Source organism: Lepisma saccharinum, chromosome 14, assembly GCF_977018435.1.
Source record: "Lepisma saccharinum chromosome 14, izLepSacc3.1, whole genome shotgun sequence".
Classification (NCBI taxonomy): Eukaryota; Metazoa; Arthropoda; class Insecta; order Zygentoma; family Lepismatidae; genus Lepisma; species Lepisma saccharinum.
Genome location: NC_139242.1, coordinates 77,154,471 through 77,176,336, shown reverse-complemented (window position 1 = coordinate 77,176,336; position 21,866 = coordinate 77,154,471). Strand labels below are relative to the sequence as shown.

At 38.0% G+C, this 21,866-nt stretch overlaps 1 protein-coding gene across 1 annotated transcript in view; it reads right to left on the bottom strand.

Moving 5' to 3' along the window:
• Positions 1-5,301: 5,301 nt before the first annotated feature.
• Positions 5,302-21,866, bottom strand: part of LOC145998620 (uncharacterized) — a 37,350-nt gene continuing 20,785 nt past the window's right edge. The window contains exons 4-6 of the mRNA XM_083135076.1: positions 19,217-19,361; positions 12,635-12,697; positions 5,302-5,531 (exon numbers count right to left, since the gene is read on the bottom strand). Coding sequence (XP_082991202.1) covers positions 5,442-5,531; positions 12,635-12,697; positions 19,217-19,361 — 298 coding nt within the window. The 3' untranslated portion in view covers positions 5,302-5,441. The remainder of the gene's footprint in view (positions 5,532-12,634; positions 12,698-19,216; positions 19,362-21,866) is intronic.

The following is a 21,866-nucleotide window of genomic DNA, read 5'->3' as shown; positions in this document are numbered from 1 at the left end:
TCCCAGATTTTCAATTATGAAAAATGTACATATTATTATTATTTAATATTCTATTCACACTCATTTCTTGGCAAATGTGATAACTCTCGAATAGAAGAAAGAAATGAAAGGAAACCTATATTAGCGATAAGTATTTATAATAAGCTTACATAGTGGAGGAAAAGGCCTCCCCCATGGTGCAGTGGTAGCGTCATTGCCTTGTAATCAAGGGGTCCCGGGTTCGATACCCGGTGGAGGCACAAGTGGTTCGGATCCCACTTTAAACTGTAGGTCCAGTCCCGATTAGCCTTTCTGCGCATAAAGTGGACTTAAAACACCAAATCAAACCAATAGTGGAGAAAAGAGGAACCGAAATTTGAAATATGGCAAGACTGCTATGAAAATATATTTTGGAAGAAAATTTCTTCCGGAAGACAGTTCATTTTTTTTTTTTTTTTTGTTTGTTTGTGACCCCAATCCTCTACCGATTTCCTGTCATAAAGAATTGTTCGAGAGGGTGCATGTACCATGATTCTTTGTGTTGAAGGTGAGAAATTTGAGGATGTGTCGCCTCCGCGCTCTTGAGGAAAATAAACAGGATGAACCATGGCAGACATCACAGATGGCCATTTGACTTCGGCCTCGTGAGGCCTAGTCTCCGAGTTGAAAGTTGGCCTCCAGCCTCACATGGTCTCATACTCCGAAATCCATCTCGGCATCCAGTCTCACACGACCTCCAACTCAGCCTCCGGTCTCACAGGGCCTCAGCCTCCAAACTCAAGGTCGGCCTCACACAGCCTCAGACTCGCAAGGCTCCTAGAGGCCGAGGCTGAGGTCCGGCTTCCAGAGGTTACATCTCTGGTCTGAACTGGCAAAAAGTTGGCCAATTTCTTCAACAGTTCATGGGAAATCCTGTGTGTGTGTGTTAATAGAAGGGGCTAATGATTACACAATATTAATAATCATGTTAATTTTAACATAGAATTTTACGAGGTATGGAACATGTCTATATTTTCACTTTTTTCAGAACATAAGCATCTTAGGTATAGTCTGCTGTCCTCGCGTTTCCTAACAGGAGTATATTTTCCTACTCAGGAGGCACGCGACGACTGTACAATTTCTGGATGTGGTTTATAGATTATCCAGAAGTTACAGACTTTCTATCCAGAATACCCTCGACAACTTCTGACTAAAGTAAAACAGAGAAAAAGGAACAGACTGCACCCTACGCAACAGAGAGCCAAGCGAGATATCAAATAAAGGAATGCAATCTAGCGTCGAGGCCAAAAACCACCTATGGCATGGCTCATATAAACAACTGGTGGAAGGCGGGCTTCTATTCTGAGGGACAAAGAGAGTTTCACAAAGTCCGAACTTCATAATAATTCCAGAACCAATCCATTAGAAGTGAGATCGGATTCTGCTATCGTGTATGGAAAGCTGTTCATTTGACATGCTTGTGAGGCCCAGCCTCCATCCTCACACGGCCTTAGCCGCCAAACTCCATCTCGGCCTCTGGCCTTACATGGCCTCAGCCTCTGAACTTCATCTTGGCATCCGGCCTCACAAGGCCTTGGTCTCTGAACTTCATCTCAGCCTCCGACCTCCAACTTGGCCTCGGCCTCACACAACCTCAGCCTCCAAGCTCAAGGTCGGCCTCAGTCTCCGAACTCTATCTCGGCCTCAGCCACTGACCTCCAACTCGGCCTCAACCTCCGAACTAAAACTCGGCCTCAGCCTCCGAACTCCATCTCAGCCTCACATGGCCTCAGCCTCCGAACTCCAACTCGGCCTCAACCTCACAATGGTCCTGGAGGCTGGACATCTCTGGCAGACAGTGGTGTATGCAGAGGGGAGTTGATGGGGCTACAGCCTACTCCAAAATTATGAGAAAATCAACATTTTCAAATAAAAGCAGTGAAGAACTCGAAAAAAAAATCAGTGATAAATGCAACGCCCCACGCTTAGAATGTCCCCATTTGCAATTTTTGAGATTAGAAAGTTCAAAATATACGAAATATATTATTGTGTATACCCTCCACCTAGAAAGCAGTACACCTAGTACAGTGGGATCCATGAGTATTACTGTGCAAATTGTCCATGACTATTTTCATTAATTTTTCTCTTACATCCTGTGTGTTAAGCGATGGATTTTTGTGTGTGCTGGTGCAGAAGTTGTCAACAGCTTGTTTTTCTTTTAATTCTTGAAGAATTCTTAATTCAAGAATTAAAAGAAAAACAAGCTGTTGACAACTTCTGCACCAGCACACACAAAAATCAAAACTGAAAATGCCTACCAAGACAATTTTCTCTGCCACCATTGGCGTACACAGGATTTTTTTCCCTGGGAGGGGCGGGAATTATAGAGGTGAATAGTACAGTGGGATCCATGAGTATTACTGTGCAAATTGTCCATCACCATGTTCGTGCACTTTATCTGACCCAATTTGCACAGTAATACTCATGGATCCCACTGTACTATTCACCTCTATAATTCCCGCCCCTCCCAGGGAAAACATACTGTGTACGCCAATGGTGGCAGAGAAAATTGTCTTGGTAGGCATTTTCAGTTTTGTGTGAAACAAATCTGCAGCTGAAATATATCTAAATAAAAACCTGGAGATACTATTATATTTACTTCCTCAAAACCCCTACCAAAGAAGGTACGTTTGCAGATTTTGCAACAATGTTCAAGTCAATCTTTATTGTTTGATTGTTTGAAACAGCATTCCATGCAGCTTCCATCCAAGTATTATATATGCAGTGTACATAGAACTCTGCTAACAGAGCCGATTAGTCGTGAGTGCAGAAAGAAGCTGCTCTTGTTCAAAATTAATCAAGTCACATTTGAGAACTGGGGCCATGGTGGTCCAGTCAGCAGGCCGTTTGACTGCCATGCAGGAGACTCTGGTTCAATTCCCGGGGTAGATGTTCTAAGGTTGAAATTTTCCCCACCTTTTCCCTGCACAAAGCCACTCTGGAATTCACCCAGCTTCAAATAAATGTGCACCATGAGGGCAAAGGTGGCCGGAGCATGGTGCTGATCATATCACCTCCATAAACGATATAGATAGAGAATGTGTGGGGCTCTACTTCCACATCTTGCTATGCACCTTCATGGCATGGAACACTGCCATTACCTGTTCGAAAACTAAATATATTTTTTTTTTTTTAAAAAAAAGAGTCTAACCTAGTTCATGTTGTCAAAACTCGACTTCGATGATGTGATTGAAGACTTGTCTACACAAAATGTAACAGATAAATTTTATATTAAAAGTAAGGTGGATGTTTTTCTCTTTATTATATTTAAGTATTTCCTAAAGGAGTTATTACAGGTCTAACATCTACAATCTTCATGTTTTCATAATACAAGCAATGTGTAAAGCTTTGAGTGACACACCAACTAATTTTCACAAGGTGTAGAGGACATCAATGTGAATGAGTTTTCTTGATAACGTTTCATTCACTGAGGTCTCATTTCAATGTTATGAGACCTCATAAAACTCATGTCAGAAAACGACAAAATCTGTAGTACACTATGGACAGACAGGAAAGGATTGCCACCAGAATATGACCATCCCTGAATAAAATTAACGAGTCTCTTTATGAGCAAAATGGTCGCTTACAAACGCTGTCACATGGTGCTTATTGTTTACAGGCAATTCTCAGAAGTATTCAAATAGTACTGTGTTCAGCAAATGAACAATATTTTAAAATTTCTTACACCAGGATCATTGAACCATGATAATTATTAAAATGAAGAACATGTCTAAATGTGAGTTAACCAAAACACAATACATTTTTGTATCACAACTGCAGTTTGAGAAAAGTCGGACCATGAATTATAAAGAATGTAATGTTCTGACTAAATCGGGACGTCTGGTAGCTTTGGTTATAAAACTACTGGTAAAATCACTCAATATTGCAGACTGAAGACTTTTGTAATCTCTCTCTCCTCTCAACAACAAACCCACTCATTTCTTGTCATTACAAAAGCATATACAGTGGAGCCGGATTTAATGTTCAAATTTGACACTTCCTCACTCTTCATGATCCCAGTAGAGCAAAATGCTATAAAATTTTCGTGGGATTTTCCCACATTTTTAAATTTTTTTTACCTTGTTCCATGGGTGTTGGGAGAAAGGGCAAAAGAAATTGAGGTAGTTCATTTCAAGTTACAAAAAATAGAATGCTTGTTATTTTTATTGTTAATATCATAAATTAACTTCATTTAGTACTCGAACAGAATAACAAAAGTAAAAATTTAGTGTAACATACAGCAACCAGGTTATATTTTCATATTCTACCATTTAACCCAAAGAATAAATTGGTTCAGTTTCCAAAATCACAAAAATTATATTGTATACTTAAAGTTTTGTGTTTCCGCGTTGTGAATTGTATGTTATACATGAAATAGTAATTTTTATAATGGGAGATATCAATAACCGTACCTTTTGTATACTTCCGATTAATTTTGAAAGCCCATTGGCTTGTTTGTTCAAGGGTGCTTTCAGCCGATGCAAGCCAAGAAACGCACACCAACACTGCCGACAGGAGAAAATGGGATTACCGACATTTGAGAACAAATAAATCAGTGACATACTACTATCTCCATTCTGGATGCTGTTCCTTCAGTTAATGAAGGCAGTAGGCATTTGAAATTAATTGGAAGAAATATACAATTCGAAACGTTAAAACATGAATCTTTACTGATGCAACATTAAAACCACTTTTACCGCATCCATCATGAACAAAAAATATACTTTATGTGATAAGTTGCACAATATAAACTTGACAAGTAATATTTCTTCTAAATATTTTTAAAATCTTTTTATGAACAAGGTGTGTTAAAGTTAATAACAATGAATCTCAATACACTAACTGTATGACATGATATAAATGAATGAAAAATGGCTGTGTTGGATATTTATTAATCTGGTGGATCAAGTAGCAAAGTCTCCCCATTAATACAACAACACTCATTTCTTGTCATTACAAAAGCATATACAGTGGAGCCAGATTTAATGTTCAAATTTGACACTTCCTCACTCTTCAATACTCTTGGAATAACATCGGTTTATCAATGGCCTCTGACCCACCTTACAAAAATTACTGATGACGACCAAGCTTGTTTCCTTGAAAAACCTACAACCGAGATTCCACTGTAGATATTAGCTTCTCAGATTACTGTGATAAATTTAAGAATTAATAGAAACAAGAAGTTAATAACAATGAAACTTAATGAAAAGAGGGAACTTGAGAATGAAATCCATAATCAAGGTGGAACCCTCAAACACATAAACATTGAAATCAAAATAACAGTTTTACTATGCAAAAGAATATTTATTCAACACATATATGCAAATAGCCATACACAAACAGAATGATTTATAATGTACTGATAAAGGCAATCCTTATTTGGCGTTGGTCATGTTTATGTCTTTCTACAATGCCAGACCTTATCAAGGTTTCAACGTATATGGCATGTATTTTTCATCAGTTATCCTCACATACAATTCCTTCTCCTCACTTGTATATCCTTCAACAAGTTCCTGAGAGAGAAAAAGCAATGTGTTTATATCTTGAATACAGATATTTAGGAGCAAATATTTTGACAACACATTCTTAATATCTAGCACATATTTATATATTTGTACATAATAGCCTGCAGTTATGCCTATAATTACTAGGACCGTTACATTTCACAATCATAAAACACAATATCAGAATGTTTATAAATGAATGGTGCGGTTTCAAAAATTAATAATAAATCTATTTATTACCTTACATGGGTAAAACTTACACCGCAAGGAGCGGCAACTGTCCAAGTTTCTTATGCATTAATCACAATCCTTCAATGTGTGCAACCTTGGTCACACAACACACATCTACATGGTAGGGTCAATCCATATGAAATCATACCAGCTGGATGCTTGACCATTTTTAAAAAAGTTTATTTTTTGAGTGGTGTGTGCCTCATATATTGACAGTTCAGAACCACTCTTATTTTATTTTTACTATCACCGATTTGAAGATGGCGGGCATTTTTTTATCATGGCGCGCGTCATTTTCTCCATTCGTAAGCATCAGCGGCAACTTTTTTTTCTCAGCTCTGGTAAGTCCTACGACAATGAGACAAAATCTGTGATGTTAAGCACATTATAGGCTACAATTATATGTCTGTGTAATTTTCTAAATATTATTCGTTCATAATAAATTTTAAGGTTAAAATTGTGTATTTTAATCGCTCAAAATGACATTTTCGGACATTTTTTTGAGGGGGAAGGCAGTTTACTTGACACTTGAATTTTTTTGCGCAAGTACCTGTGTACCAATAGAGTACGTCAAAATTATTTGAAGCTTGAGACTTTAATATTTGTTTTTCTACAGGGTCATAAACATGTACTTTTTGTTAAAAAAGTCCAAGTTCAGGGTTAAATATCTCTGGTGGGCAGTTGTTTAAAAATCTGAAATTTGTACACAATACAGTACTTCAGGATAAGTAACTTCAGTAAAAATTTTGAGTTTGAGATTTAATTGGTTTAGGAGATACAAAACTCGTGAAAAATTCAACATTTTGCATTAAATATGGCAGTCTAATTTCATTTCTTATTAACATTTTGTGTTGAAATTCTGCAAACTGTAATTTGGAATGTCAATGAACAACATTACAATCCTGAAATGGATCTACAATAAAGTATATATACGAGGGCGTGCTGAAAAGTAACGCTTCCTATGTTTTTATTTTCTTTGTTACCTTGTAAACGCATTTTGGATTTTGAGCAACCATATAATTGCACTTATAAGACTTTCCCGCTTCTCAATTGAAGGTTTCAAACTTCTATCGCCAGGGGGTGCTGAACTATTGCGAGGAAAATGGCAGCATGTAACCATGCAATGTCGGTGAAGTACCAGAAGTAGCGTGCAGTGATAAGAGTTTCTAAACGCAGAAAATGTGCTAGAAATTGACATTCATCTGAGACTGAGGGCACTTTATGGGGATGAATGTGTAGACATCAGTACTGTGCGAACTTGGGCTGTTAATGCTCGTAAAGATAACCCCAGCTGAACACGATTCCGATAACCTCCATCAGTTGCATTTCGCGGCCTTTCATTCCATTCTCTCACATAGCTGAGATTTCTTCAGCTGGGGTTATCTTTACGAGCATGAACAGCCCACGATTGCACAGTACTGATGTCTACGCATTTATCCCCATAAAGTGCCTTCAGTCTCAGATGAATGTCAATTTCTAGCACATTTTCTGCGTTTAGAAACTCTTATCACTGCACGCTACTTCAGGTACTTCACCGACATTGCATGGTTACATGCTGCCATTTTCCTCGCAATAGTTCAGCACCCCCTGGCGATAGAAGTTTGAAACCTTCAATTGAGAAGCGGGAAAGTCTTATAAGTGCAATGTATGGTTGCTCAAAATCCAAAATGCGTTTACAAGGTAACAAAGAAAATAAAAACATAGGAAGCGTTACTTTTCAGCACGCCCTCGTATATATACTTTATTGCAGATCCATTTCAGGATTGTAATGTTGTTCATTGACATTCCAAATTACAGTTTGCAGAATTTCAACACAAAATGTAATAAGAAATGAAATTAGACTGCCATATTTAATGCAAAATGTTGAATTTTTCACGAGTTTTGTATCTCCTAAACCAATTAAATCTCAAAACTCAAAATTTTTACTGAAGTTACTTATCCTGAAGTACTGTATTGTGTACAAATTTCAGATTTTTAAACAACTGCCCACCAGAGATATTTAACCCTGAACTTGGACTTTTTTAACAAAAAGTACATGTTTATGACCCTGTAGAAAAACAAATATTAAAGTCTCAAGCTTCAAATAATTTTGACGTACTCTATTGGTACACAGGTACTTGCGCAAAAAAATTCAAGTGTCAAGTAAACTGCCTTCCCCCTCAAAAAAATGTCCGAAAATGTCATTTTGAGCGATTAAAATACACAATTTTAACCTTAAAATTTATTATGAACGAATAATATTTAGAAAATTACACAGAAATATAATTGTAGCCTATAATGTGCTTAACATCACAGATTTTGTCTCATTGTCGTAGGACTTACCAGAGCTGAGAAAAAAAAGTTGCCGCTGATGCTTACGAACGGAGAAAATGACGCGCGCCATGATAAAAAAAATGCCCGCCATCTTCAAATCGGTGATAGTAAAAATAAAATAAGAGTGGTTCTGAACTGTCAATATATGAGGCTCACACCACTCAAAAAATAAACTTTTTTAAAAATGGTCAAGCAACCAGCTGGTATGATTTCATATGGATTGACCCGGTAATCAATTTCTTTCCATACTTGATGTAGCATGTCTGCTGTAATGGTCTGCAGTGCATGCGGTATCTGATCACGAAGTTCCTCGAGGGACACGGGCAATAGCGGTACAAAACTCTGTCTTTAACAAACCCCCAAATAAAGAAATCGCATGGTGTTAAATCCGGTGAATGGGGTGGCCAGGGGAGACGTAGGTTGTCTTCTTTTGCAGCATGTCCAATCCAGCGCTGGTGAAGAAAACGATTAAGAAGCTCTCGTACATTCCTGTGAAATAGGGGGGGGGGGAGGAGCACCGTAAGGTTGCAGAATGTAATCATCATAATTGGTGTTCAGTTTGGGTAATAACCAGTTTTCCAACATGTTTAGAAATGAGTCACTTGTCACAGATTCTTGTTGGAAGAAAAATGGGCCGTGTACTTTCTCGCGGGACACCGCACAGAAAACGTTCACTTTTGGAGAGTGATGCTGGTGCTCTGCTCTATCTGTGTATGTGGTTGCTCGGTTTCCCAGATACGGATATTGTGATTGTTCACCTTGCCACTTACATTGAAAGTGGCTTCATCGCGGAAGATGAGTCTTTCTACAAAACCATCTTCCTCCATTTTCAACTGCATCTCTTCACAAAAGTCATGCCTTTTCACTTTGCCTGCTGGTGTAAGGGCCTGCACTAATCGCACCTTGTACGGTTTAAAACAAATGGTGTTGTCTTACGCAACACCTTCCACACCGTATTCTTTGACATGTCCAATTCCCTGCTTGCTCTACAAAGTGACTTTATGGGACTTCGCTGAAATGTCTCGCGCACTCTTTCAACGTTTTTATCAGACACGAGAGGTCGACCAGAGCTCTTGCCTTTACACAAGCATCCAGTTTCCACGAACTGTCGGCACCACCTACTTATGTTATTCTTGTGTGGTGGGTTTTTCCTAAACCGTGCACGAAACTCAGGCTGCACTGTAAACACAGATCTGGACACCTCAAAATGGAGCACACAGAAAGCCTTTTCCTGTTGTAACGCCATCTCGGAAACTGGCGCCGCGGCCCCGCAGTAAGCATGAGAAGCAAACTGCAGGTAGCGCATGAGAAACTTGGACAGTTGCCGCTGCTTACGGTGTAAGTTTTACCCGTGTAAGGTAATAAATAAAATTATTATTAATCTTTGAAACCGCACCATTCATTTATAAACATGCTGTATAATGAATCAGAGGGCAAGTCCATGTGGATGAGAATAGCATACTCTCCCAAATAATTAATAATTCTGTCTGCCATTAAAAGTGATAATTAGCTTTGTTTCTTGCAATCCTAGAAAATTAACAAAATTATACAACATTTAAAATTTGGCTGTGTTTGTAAACAAATAAACAATGAATATTCAATGAACAGACTTGTTCCTAAAAGTGTTCCTCAAATCTTTGATAACCACTTATTATCTTCCTCAAGAGAAGAGAAACGTTCTAAAAACTTACATTTGCCCTACCGAGTCTGCATGCATTTATAAGCTCCACAAAATTATTGATAAACCTCTCGCAGATGTCTGTCCCGATGCCTCCAATCACCCGTATGATTTACGCCTTCAGTTCCAAAAGGATTTGTGGTTTGTTGGCGTACACCTGTGATTTCACAAACCCCCATAAGAAGAAATCGCAGGGTGTAAGATCACACTCCACCTGCCAAAACCCACACCACACAGTCGTTCTCAGCAAATGGATGGATTTCACGGTCCTGGATTATTCGAGGATTTTCGGAAGGAAACCAGAACGAACAAGTGAAAACAATTGAAGCTACATTAATCGGCATGACAACAGATGCCAACATTGGTAAGAACAGGTCTGCCAATCTCGAAACAAAACAATAGCATTAAATTCAAATTCAGCATCCTATTCAAAACACCCTATATTTAAGATGAACCAATATGAAGTTAACTGAAGGATAACTGATATTTCCTAATAAATTAAAAAATTGCAAATATTAAACGAGGTAAACCGATATGCTTAACAGGTCTTTTTTACTAATTTTTTAACCACAGTGGTTTTATGATTTTCGGGGGAAACTGGAAAAATCTTAAAAATGTGGGGATAATTTTAAAACATTTTGCTCTCTTGAGCCAATAAAAATGAAAAAAATAAATGTACCTATAATGCAAGAAAATGTAAAATTGGAGTTCCACTTTACAGAGATTAGTTTTGCCCCACAGTGTTATACTATACTATCAAACTAAACTTTATATTTACATATATGGGGAATATACAATACAAGAAATAAAAGACAAACATTTAGAATTGAAATAAACAATAATACAAGGAGAAGAAATATGTATAAGCATTCTTGCAACTAGTACTTTGAGTGTGTGAGTACGTATATCAAGGGTGTATATTTTCTGGGCTAGCTAGGATATCTGAAGCACTGAGACTAAATACAGAAGAAATATGATGAAAATGCATACAGAAATTTGTTCATTTCAATAAAAAGATGCTGGTGCTTCAAGAGTTGGCAACTGGATTGCCATTAGCATGGTAGCATGGCTTCTTTGAAGAAAATTAAAATGAGCAATATGGGTGTGCCTACCGGTGTTTATCGGATACCTAGTCCCTCCTTCATTCAGAGGAATGCGAGGCTGGCTGATTGGATTCTATGTCTCTTTCGTCAGAAATTTATAGGAATGAATTAGCAAATTTTAAGCATAGGACCCCGACGTGGTAAGAGGATCACCAAATGTAGTCAGAGCCATTTTTGATTGATTTGTTTTTTTTAAGTCCACTTTATGCACAGAAAGGCTAATCGGGACTGGACCTACAGTTTAAAGTGGGATTCGAACCACTTGTGCCTCCACCGGGTATTGAACCCAGGGCCCCTTGCTTACAAGGCGACGACGCTACCACTGCACCATCGGGGAGGCCCTAGAGCCATTTTTGAGTATGTTCACATATGAATATCGCCCTGTACATAACTCAATTGTTAGCACTCTTGACTTCGGTGTAAAGGGACCTGGTTCGACCTCTGGTAGGAGACCAAACAGGATGCAGAGAATTAGGCCAGCCGCACACAGGATTCAACACGATGCGATGCAACATGACACGAGTCATTTTGCTTGTTAGCTAAAATCTGATAGCAGATTTCGTTCATATACGCAATTGGTCTAGGTCTGTCTTTTATAATTTTGGAAGTGGGTGAAGATGCATTATGACAGTTTACATCAGAAAACCAATGTGTACGTAGAATTGATGTATCATGTTGTGAACTGAATATATTTCTAGCAAATCTTTTTTAATTAATTGCTGGCTTCAAGTTACCAGTTTCCAGTCTGTGCCTGAAGTGAATGGATTGGCGCATGTGTGAATAGTTTTGTCGCAAGCTGCTACATGCAAGACCAAATTTAACGGGCCTTCATTATTTTGTCGCAAACTGACTCAAGTCAAATGTTTCGTCCTGTGTGCAGCTACCCATAAGAGACTAATGTTAAACCTTCCCCCGAGATGGTTTGCAACAAAAATGACTTGTTGCGACATGTCGTGTTGGATCTAGTGTGCGGCTTGCCTTACTGAGTAACTTGAAAAGAACAAGTAGTAACCACCAGACTATTGATTGACTGATCGATTTGCTTTATTTTACTTTGCATTTTGTGCCACTTTTGGCTAATTTGCGAAGATGGAGATGAGTTATGATGTAATGAAATTGATGAATGGACACTCACAAACATCCATGCCAAGGCCAGGATTGGAACTTAGGACCCCTGGCATCGTAGCATGATGTGCTAACCACTTCACCACAGGTACAGACTAACCACCAGTCTAGAAAGGCAGATAACAATGATTTTGATGTGCTGACCATGCATCATCCAACAATACAACATATATATAAATTATATATAGACTCACATTAGGCTTTTCATATGAAGGTTAAGAAGGTGGCTCAGTCGGTAACGCGTCTGACTACCATGCTAAAGGTCCCGGGTTCGATCCCCGGCCGGTTCAAATCCGGGAACTTTTCTAACGTTGGAAGCGGCCCCGGTGCCCATCCAGCGTCGAATAACATGGGTACCCGGGGGAAACCCTGGGGGGTAAAGGCGGTCAGGGGCGTAGTGCTGATCACATCACCCCCACTCCCGACCGGATCAAGAAAGTGTGGGGCGTTACCCCCACACCCCCTATACGCCTTCATGGCGTGGTGCTAAGCACAGGGGAACACTTTACCTTTTTTTTTTATATGAAGGTTAAGAACATGCTGCAAAATGAACACTGATTCGTACTCTTCTCAAGGTTCGCTCTAAGTATTTACTCCATGTTACTACGTAGAATTGAACTTGCTAATGAAATGTAAGAAAACGATCAGAAAAATTAGCCTACCCTTATTAGTGCTGTAAATCCTTCAACATTGTCCTCTGGATATATATCTTCCAGCACACAATTCTGTAAAAGAAAAGTCAATTTGCAAAAGTGAACACTTTTTGAAACAATTGACAAAGTTAGAGAAACACTGCAGCATTACATTGAAGTATCAAGATTAAAAAGAAACTGAAATGTTAAGAATTTTGACAGAAAACAAAACACACATCTTTGTGATTTTTCATATGAAGTTCATTAGACATAGGGAATGGCTTGCAAATTAGTTATGTAATACTCATTCTAAGTTTTGGACTTTTAACCACTGTGTTATTTTTAAAAATTACCAACGTTTCAGAGGCTGATTCTGCCTTCATCTTCAGGGTAGTGTATGATCTACTAAATCATATTGCAATCCCTGGACACATGATGTGTTTGGGGATGGTGTCTATATAGAGAATAAATTGTTGCCTTGAAGGATTAATCTCGGTGGCCAAGGCTCCACCTCGTCTGTCGGTTACAAGGACCTCTTGTACATGAAGTTGCCAGGGAGAGTTATGAGTGGCCCAGGCTCCACTTAAACACCTCATGTGTCCAGGTTAGTAGATTTAATAGATCACACACTACCCTGAAGACAGAGGCATACCGAAACGTAAGTAATCTTTAAAAATAACACAGTTGTTAAAAGTCCAAACCTTAGAATGAATAAATCACCACTGATCAGCTACAAAGAAGTAGTTATGTAATAGTTTGAAATTTAAACTGGAAAAGACAATGAAATTCAAATTTTAATTTCACCTAGCTAGGTAGACAACTTTTTCGTTATTTATGAAGAAGAAGACTTCCTTACATTTGTAAAAAATGAAATAACATCACACCTTCAATAAAAGTAACAATAAAAAAAGAAAATGGCAAAATTACAATTTTTAATTTCAAAATATTAAAAAAATACATTTAAAATCAGAATCTAGAGGAAACTGACTGCTAGTTCTAATGTTATTCATTCTTCATCAAACATCCTCAACAAAAATAAAATATTTGGCACAATTTATAGAGATGACTTAGAAACCGAAAATAATCTACTACAAAAACAAGCTCAGATAAACAGATATTCAACCACAATAATGAATAAACCATTAAAGTAAAAATAACAAAGGATCAAACAATGAAAACAAAGAGAGATTTCTGAAAAAAAAATGCTAAGATAATAGATGTTCGAAATAAATTGATTTGTATTCCTTTCTACAAGGGATTCTCACATGAAAATGAATTTTTTTTTTGGAAGATTTAATTTCAAAATTGTTTTTTAGAACACCAATGAGTTTGGAATGCACATTATGAATACAAAATGAGAAAATCTGTACCAGATGTGGAAACCACATGAATATATAATATAAGTTGTTCATGTCCAAAGGATTATGTAGGACAAATATCAAGGAAAATGGCAATAAGATGGCTCGAACACGATTTGGACATTATAAATTTAAATGTACGAATGGTTTTGTCATTGAGGAGAAGCATATGATTAAAAAGAGAAGGGTCTTGAAAAGAGTGATGGGAAACATAGATCTGAATGTCTGGGAAGCTTTGTTCATAGCGAAAGAACGCTGGAATAAATTAAATAATGAAAATGGTAACATACACCCGCTTTGAAGTTTTCTTTTTCACAAGTGGAATAGGACACCGTATTTAAAATTCAATGTAACTGAAAACTCTATAAAAGGGATGATGATTTTGAATTGCCTGATGATATTTGGGATTTATAATTTTTAAAAAATGTGATAAAAAAAATGATCTTAAATAATAAAACAGACTGCTTGTTTCACAATTAAGTTGCTACATTCCAACAATGTAACACTGTCAAGATCAATTGTATAACTGGCTCATTTTTAAAGAGTAACCATTGTTATAACTGTATCCTTAATCAAGCTAAACATAAATATCTGATGAAGGGAGTGTGTTTTCTCCTGAAATGATACAACAAAAAAACTGTACTTTTATGCTTGTTACAACCGTAGACTACAAGAGAAATAATTCTACAATGCAAGCAATGTGTACATACAAGAAAAAATTACATGATGTGACTGAGAAAAAAAAACTGTTGAGCCTCATATGAAAACTGTGGTGCATTATCAATAAATATTTACCTACTGATTGGGATGTGTTGAACAATGGGACCCTGAACAACAAATGGATCACAATTCAGTGGCTCTGTATCTTCAGCACCCAGCTGCGCTGTCACACTATTGATTTACGGAGGAGGCAGGCAAAGTGGTTGGTTCTTATGGGGTATGTTTGCTACACATCACAGCAAACAGAAGGACGGAAAAGTGCTGCTCTCTTTTACTATTAGAGTATGAAGTGGAAAATGCAGCAGTATTAAAGATTTGTTTATTTCTGTTTAACCTGATTTACCTAGTTAGGGTGTCTGGCTTTTCCAGACAAGGTCACTGTGGCAATTAATGTGCATTGTATTTGCATTTATATTTTACATTAGAGCCAAAGTGGTCTAGTTGGCACAGCATCTGACTGCAATGTGGGAGACCCAGGTTCGATTCCCAGGGTGGGTGGTCTAAGGTAAGAATTTACCCAGCCTTTTCCCCTGCATAAAGCAGCTCTGGAGGTCACCCAGTCTCAGATCAATGGGTACCTGTGGACAACCCTTGGGGACTAAAGGCAGCCAGAGCATGGTGCTGATCACATCACCTCCAAAATGGCCAAGATGGAGAATGTGTGGGGTCCTACCCCCATTTCTCCATAATGTGCCTTCACGGCACAGTACTGTATGCACGGTACTTTACCTTACATTATTTTACGTTGCTTTTTTTGCCACATTTGGCTAATTGCGATGATGATTAGATTAAATTGATGAAGGCTCACTCACAAAGAACACACATGATTTGGCTGGACTCAATCCAGGAACTTAAGTGGCAAGACAAAGTCAACCACCTAACGTGTTCGGTTACAATTGATGTACATAAACAGGTGTGTAACTCTCGTTGTACACTCATACTTAGAATCCTACATATAATCAAATTTAGAACAGTAAACTGTAGTAAATCAGTATAGTTATTTCACATTCCAGTGGCATCCTTTATTCTCTCACATAGTTATGGGATTATGCCAACATTCTAGAACGCTTTCATTGTCATAAAGGGTCCGTGAAGTAATAGATGACCTCCCTTCTCCCCACAATCATCAAACCAACCCGCAGTTTTCTAAAATGATTTATTTTTACCAAGCCCTGTTGAGCTGATTTGGAAAAGCAAAATGTATGAATAACAATGCATCGATAGTAAGAAAAGTAATACAATATATTTTTCATAAACTGGCTGTAATTTCACCCACGTTTTTTCTTTCTCTTCGTTTACAACAAACAAATACAAATGTGACTACTTTCTATGCTTGTACATTAACCTTTAGGTGCCCAAGCATCTCGATCGAGATACCCAAAAGTAAACCTGAAATTTTGGAATTTTGAGAGAGCCCCCTCCCCCCCCCCGCCACATATACGCCGAAATTGCAAAAATTTCATATAGTCTGAATCTCTGGTTCATTCCGCGTACAACGGTATATCGCTCATCTCTCTAGGGCAATTAGATTCCGAACTACACTCATTTAATTGAAACTCTGCATTTTGCTCAAAATCGGCTTGGGCAATCGAGGCTTACTATTGAAAAAGGGCTTGGGCATCAAAAGGTTAAGAGATGATGTACATTAAGATGAAGAAGCTTCCATCAAAAATATTACTGAAGATGTTTTAAAAACCACAGGCAGAACAAGTATAATTTTGTTCTTTAATACCTTCATCTTTCAATCAATGAGAAGGGAAACTGAATAGTAATTGGCTGTTGCCTAGAGAGGGAAAAAATAAGAATTGACTTTTGCCACTTATCAACCAATGATAAACAAATTTTTTTCCTCTGAAATATAGTAATTATAGTGCAAATAATACATAATTATAGTAAATTTTAGTACTAGGCCTACATTACTTCAGAAAACTATGCACCAAACAATCTGAAAAAAACAAACTGTTAACAAGTGGTATATGTCATTAATCACTAATTGTAGTTGATTTCTACATGAAGCACAATCCTTTTCAACTAGAGCATTTAAGAAAAAAGTATCTACTCTAACTACCAGCAATAATCAGTACAATCAACTGAAATATAGTTTGTCAAAATTAAATGTGAAATGTCCTTTGTAGAACATTTAATTTCTCACTGTTATATAAAAGCTGCAATGGTCCAGTCAGCAGGGCATTTACCTGCCACGTGGAAGACCTTGGTTCGATTCGTGGGGTAGATAAGTTTCAAGTGGAAATATTTCAAGCATGGAACAGCTCTGGGGTTCACCCAGCTTCAAATAAATGACAGACAAACTTCGAATTCCTTGAAAAAGTGTTTCCCCCCCTTTTTTTTGTGAGGATGTACTTATAGCCTGATCCCACTGAACAAAAGAAGGTATGATTTATAACACTACCATTCATAGTTTTCCACAATGTTAAATTTTATTTAAAGCAGTACAGAATTTCAAATTTCACACTGAAAACACCCAGGATGTTGAGGCTAATACTATAGAAAAGAGCCTGAGCATTTAAGAGGAAAACATTACCTATTCTAAGAGTTCTCTTAGCACAAAAATGTTGATATGGCCAGAAAATAGTAAATTCCCCTGACTTTTGCAAAACAAGTAAATTGAAGACTAAAATTGGTAAACGCTGTAAGTGCCACAATAATTCAAACACCGTTTTCTACGTTAAACTGTGAAATGTGCTATGCTTTATAATGTAGTAAACGTGAAAAGTGGCTGGTAGCCCTCTAAGTAGTTCAAAGGGCGTGTAAAGAGGTCACTAGTGTGCACATTCTTACGGGCTGATGTGCAGAACAATGCAATTTCCCAACACTTTCGCTTTTGGCACTTACAATGTTTTCCACTTTTAGTCCTCAATTCTCTGGTACACACACCACCTTTTGAGCATATATAGACCCAAACATGCACACAGAATACAGTTCCGCTGAGACGGGTTCTATTCTGATATTGAATAAAACATGGAAGGATGGTATACAGGGTGGCTCAATAAGTCACTTAACACCCTCAGTACAAGGCCACTGTGGCATGGAATGTGAAAATGGCGATGACCAATCATTGCCTGGCCAAGGGGGAACCACATTGACGCCACCCACACGGTCGGCGGCCATCTTGATGTCCGCCATCTTGAATTCAACTTCAGAATTTTAAATGGGAAGGGGGTCGTGCGACATATCCAAATGGGCTAGAATTTCACGAGAAATCCAATGGTGAAGGTTTTTTCGATGTATCTTTAACCAGTAAAAAGTTATGACTGAATTCTTGTACCAATTTGCTCCTTTTCGAGGTGTTAGGAAAATGTCTTAAAATTTGTTTAGCGCTTCGGTAATGCATCGAGATCAAAGTGACGTCTATGGAGAGAAGTTCGCATGCCATTGCACACGATTTTAATCAGATACATCCACGAAGAGCTGCGCATTATAAATGGTTGTAGCGAACAATTTACAGTGTGACGCTTCCATTGAATTAAACGTCCTTCACAGTGACAAGGCTAATGTTTATGTTCATAAGGAAGTTCATAAACAGAATATGCGACCCTTGTCATCTGATAACTAACTTTGGACAAAAACTGGTTCATAACGTTCCCATAAGTGTTCTGGTGTTCTTCCCTATTAAAAAAAACTCTGTAAAAAGTACCTTCTTCCATAAGCAAGGATGAAAAAACTGTTTATTTAACAAATCCAAGTAGCCCTAAGCATTTAAGGTTCCGTTGATGGAAAATTGACTAACCAATGGTGTTCCACACAGCACGCCACACCATTAACTTACCCGCACTAACCATTCAGCTTCGATCTGTCGAAAAAATGGGTTATCAGATAAAAAGCATCGAATATTCTGTTTATAAACTTCCTTATGAACATAAACATTAGCCTTGTCACTGTGAAGGACTTTTAATTCAATGGAAGCGTCACACTGTAAATTGTTCGCGACAACCATTTATAATGCGCAGCTCTTCATGGATGTATCCGATTAAAATCGTGTGCAATGGCATGCGAACTTCTCTCCCTAGACGTCACTTTGATCTCGATGCATTACCGATGCGCTAAACAAATTTTAAGGCATATTTCTAACACCTCGAAAAGGAGCAAATTGGTACAAGAATTCAGTCATAACTTTTTACTGGTTAAAGATACATCGAAAAAACCTTCACCATTGCATTTCTCGTGAAATTCTAGCCCATTTTGATATGTCGCACGACCCCCTTCCCATTTAAAATTCTGAAGTTGAATTCAAGATGGCGGACATCAAGATGGCCGCCGACCGTGTGGGTGGCGTCAATGTGGTTCCCCCCTTGGCCAGGCAATGATTGGTCATCGCCATTTTCACATTCCATGCCACAGTGGCCTTGTACTGAGGGTGTTAAGTGACTTATTGAGCCACCCTGTATATTAAATAGTAGCGATACAAACTGAGTACATGCCTCAATACTGAATAAATGTGCAATACCAGGTCTCACTTAAACAAACCACACATTTTCAATACCTCTGTCACTTTCAAACAACACAGGAGGCTTACCATATCTTTCTTTGCTGTTGCAAAATCTTGATTTACAAGTTTTCGAATTTTCTCAAGCTCTTTCATTTTCCTCTCAACCACTTCTTCATCTTCCTTGCCATTTTCCTCATGTTCCTCATCCAGCAAAGCAAGAGTTTCGTCTAACCTGAAAGTATACATAATGTGTACATAAAGTGAATGAAGATGGAACCTTCCACTTCAAACATTCAAATTTACACCTTGTAGAAACTTTGAATATAAACAGTGACTTAATCAACACTTGAATCCTGAACTCCCTCCCTATATGAAGCATTATTTTCCTGTAGTTTACGGTTATTACAAGCATAAGAAAACAGTTTCTCGTTGTGACGTTTCAGGAGAACACAGTCAAAATGAAAATAAATGTCTGATGAAGGGAGCGTGTGTTCTCCTGAAATGTCACAACGAAGAATGTTTTCTTATGCTTGTAATAACCGTAAACTACAGGAAAATAATGTAAGCAATGAATACATACAAGAAAAAACTATATGAAGCGATCAGAACTATCAACACAATTTCTAGTGGCCCTACATTTTAACAATTGTAGTTGTAACTTCACTACAGGCTTTTAGCAGAAAATTTGCTACAACATATTTGGGGTTAGCTATTTTACATGTGTGTGTATTGTGCTGTTGCCGTCAATGATTAATTATTCATGTACGGTTATTAAATGAAAAATATCTTTCACAATTCGCGAAGGTGAAACCAAACTTCTGTGGGCTGATTACATATCTAAATTACCTGAATATTAGCATAAATGGAAATGCAGCAAATCACTTTTTGATAGAAACTTTTTTCTCACAAAACTTCACAACTGTTACATCGAATTCTTGACTGTTATCTCTTTCACCATAGCAACAACAATGTTGCCAAACACATTAACTTAATACAACTTATCATAAAGAGAAAACAAACTTTATAAAACATCAACTTTAACAGTAACTGAAAAGGTTTTCTCGGGTAATCAGCCAGGTGATTCAGGGAATGAAGATGAGAGTGACGTTAGCTCTCGAAAGCTCGGAAGCCTTTCCGGAAATCACCTGGCTGAATGCTCGAGAAAACCTTTCCAATATTTGCCGCCAGGAAAGCTTCAAGAATTATTTAACAGTAGCATTTGAAGTTAAAAATAGTTAATAATTATACTTGTACATTTACAAACAAACATAAGTAAAATAAATTTGTGCTGCAAGATAGAACAGTCGTAGTATATTTTACTTTTACAAATATCTTGGCATAGAAAATTATTTACGCGTCTGACTACCATGATAAAGGTCCTGTGTTCGATCCCTGGCCAGTTCAAATCCGGGAACTTTTCTAACGTTGGAAACGGCCACGGCGCTCACTCAGCATCGAATAACATGGGTACCTGGGGGAAACCCTGGGGGTAACACAGTCAGGGGTGTGATGCTGATCACATCACCCCCACTCACGACCAGATCAAGAAGTGTGGGGCGTTACCCCGACACCCTATACGCCTTCATGGCATGGTGCTATGCACAGGGGAGCACTTTACCTTTTTTTTTTTTTTAAACCTTTTTACCTGCTAAAAACTGCTTTTCTTTAATTTATTAAAAATATTATTGTGGTAGCTCAGTCGTTAGGGTGTGTGACTACCGTGCAAGAGACCCAGGTTCAATCCCCAGCAGGGGAGAACCAGGATTTTTTTCCACCTGTTCAAGCAACTCTGACGCCCATCCAGCATTGTATAAAGTGGGTACCTGAGGAAACTCGTAGGGGGGGGGTAAAGGCAGCCAGGGCATGGTGCTGATCACATCCCCTCCCACCTTCGGTTGTGATCAAGAAAGTGTGGGGCCCTAACACCACACCCCAATATATGCCTTCATGGCGTGGTGCAAAGCACAGGGGAGCACTTTACTTCTTTTTTTACACCAAATATTCAGATCAATTACAATTAAACATATTGTTTGCAACTTATAAAATTTCATTCTATATATGTTAAATCTATCCGCTGGCAAGTCAGATCCAATCTGATATTGGATACCTTGTCCAACATGGTATTTGATGACTTTAAAGCTCGTCTGTTGGCCTGAGTCCAAATTCCATGACACACAGTACTCTCTTATCAGTATTCAGTGAAACTCAATATATATTTGGCAGCAATGGATATCGTCACAAGCTATGTAAATATGTGCAGTTTTGGTTAGTTTTCCCATTGTTGCTTTGATCTAACTGTTGTGAAAAATTAGGACCATGCTGTCTGCAGATATAGAACTCAGCGGCTGTGCATAAATCAATCTTCTAGGAATGCTGAGGGCATGCAGAATTAAAAAAAATAGGGGTGTGGGATGTTGAAAATAAAGAGAACATTACAAATCAACTTCTAGTAGGCTTCTATGAGAAATAAACCAAGGAAACTGAAGCCTTCTAATGACTTGCTCCATTTTTGCTTGCCATGATCACAAAAACCACATGTTTTGTAAATTGAAATGAACAAACTTTTTCAATGCATTCCAATGACATATAATGCATCTTACAAAAGAAGAAACAATTCTTAACAACAATGCTGACTATGTTCTTTGTAGAGACTGCTGCCAGTGGGAAATTAAATGCGGCTTCTTTCAGATTAGGATCAATGGTTTGCCTGTTGTATACATTAATGGCAGCCTCACTT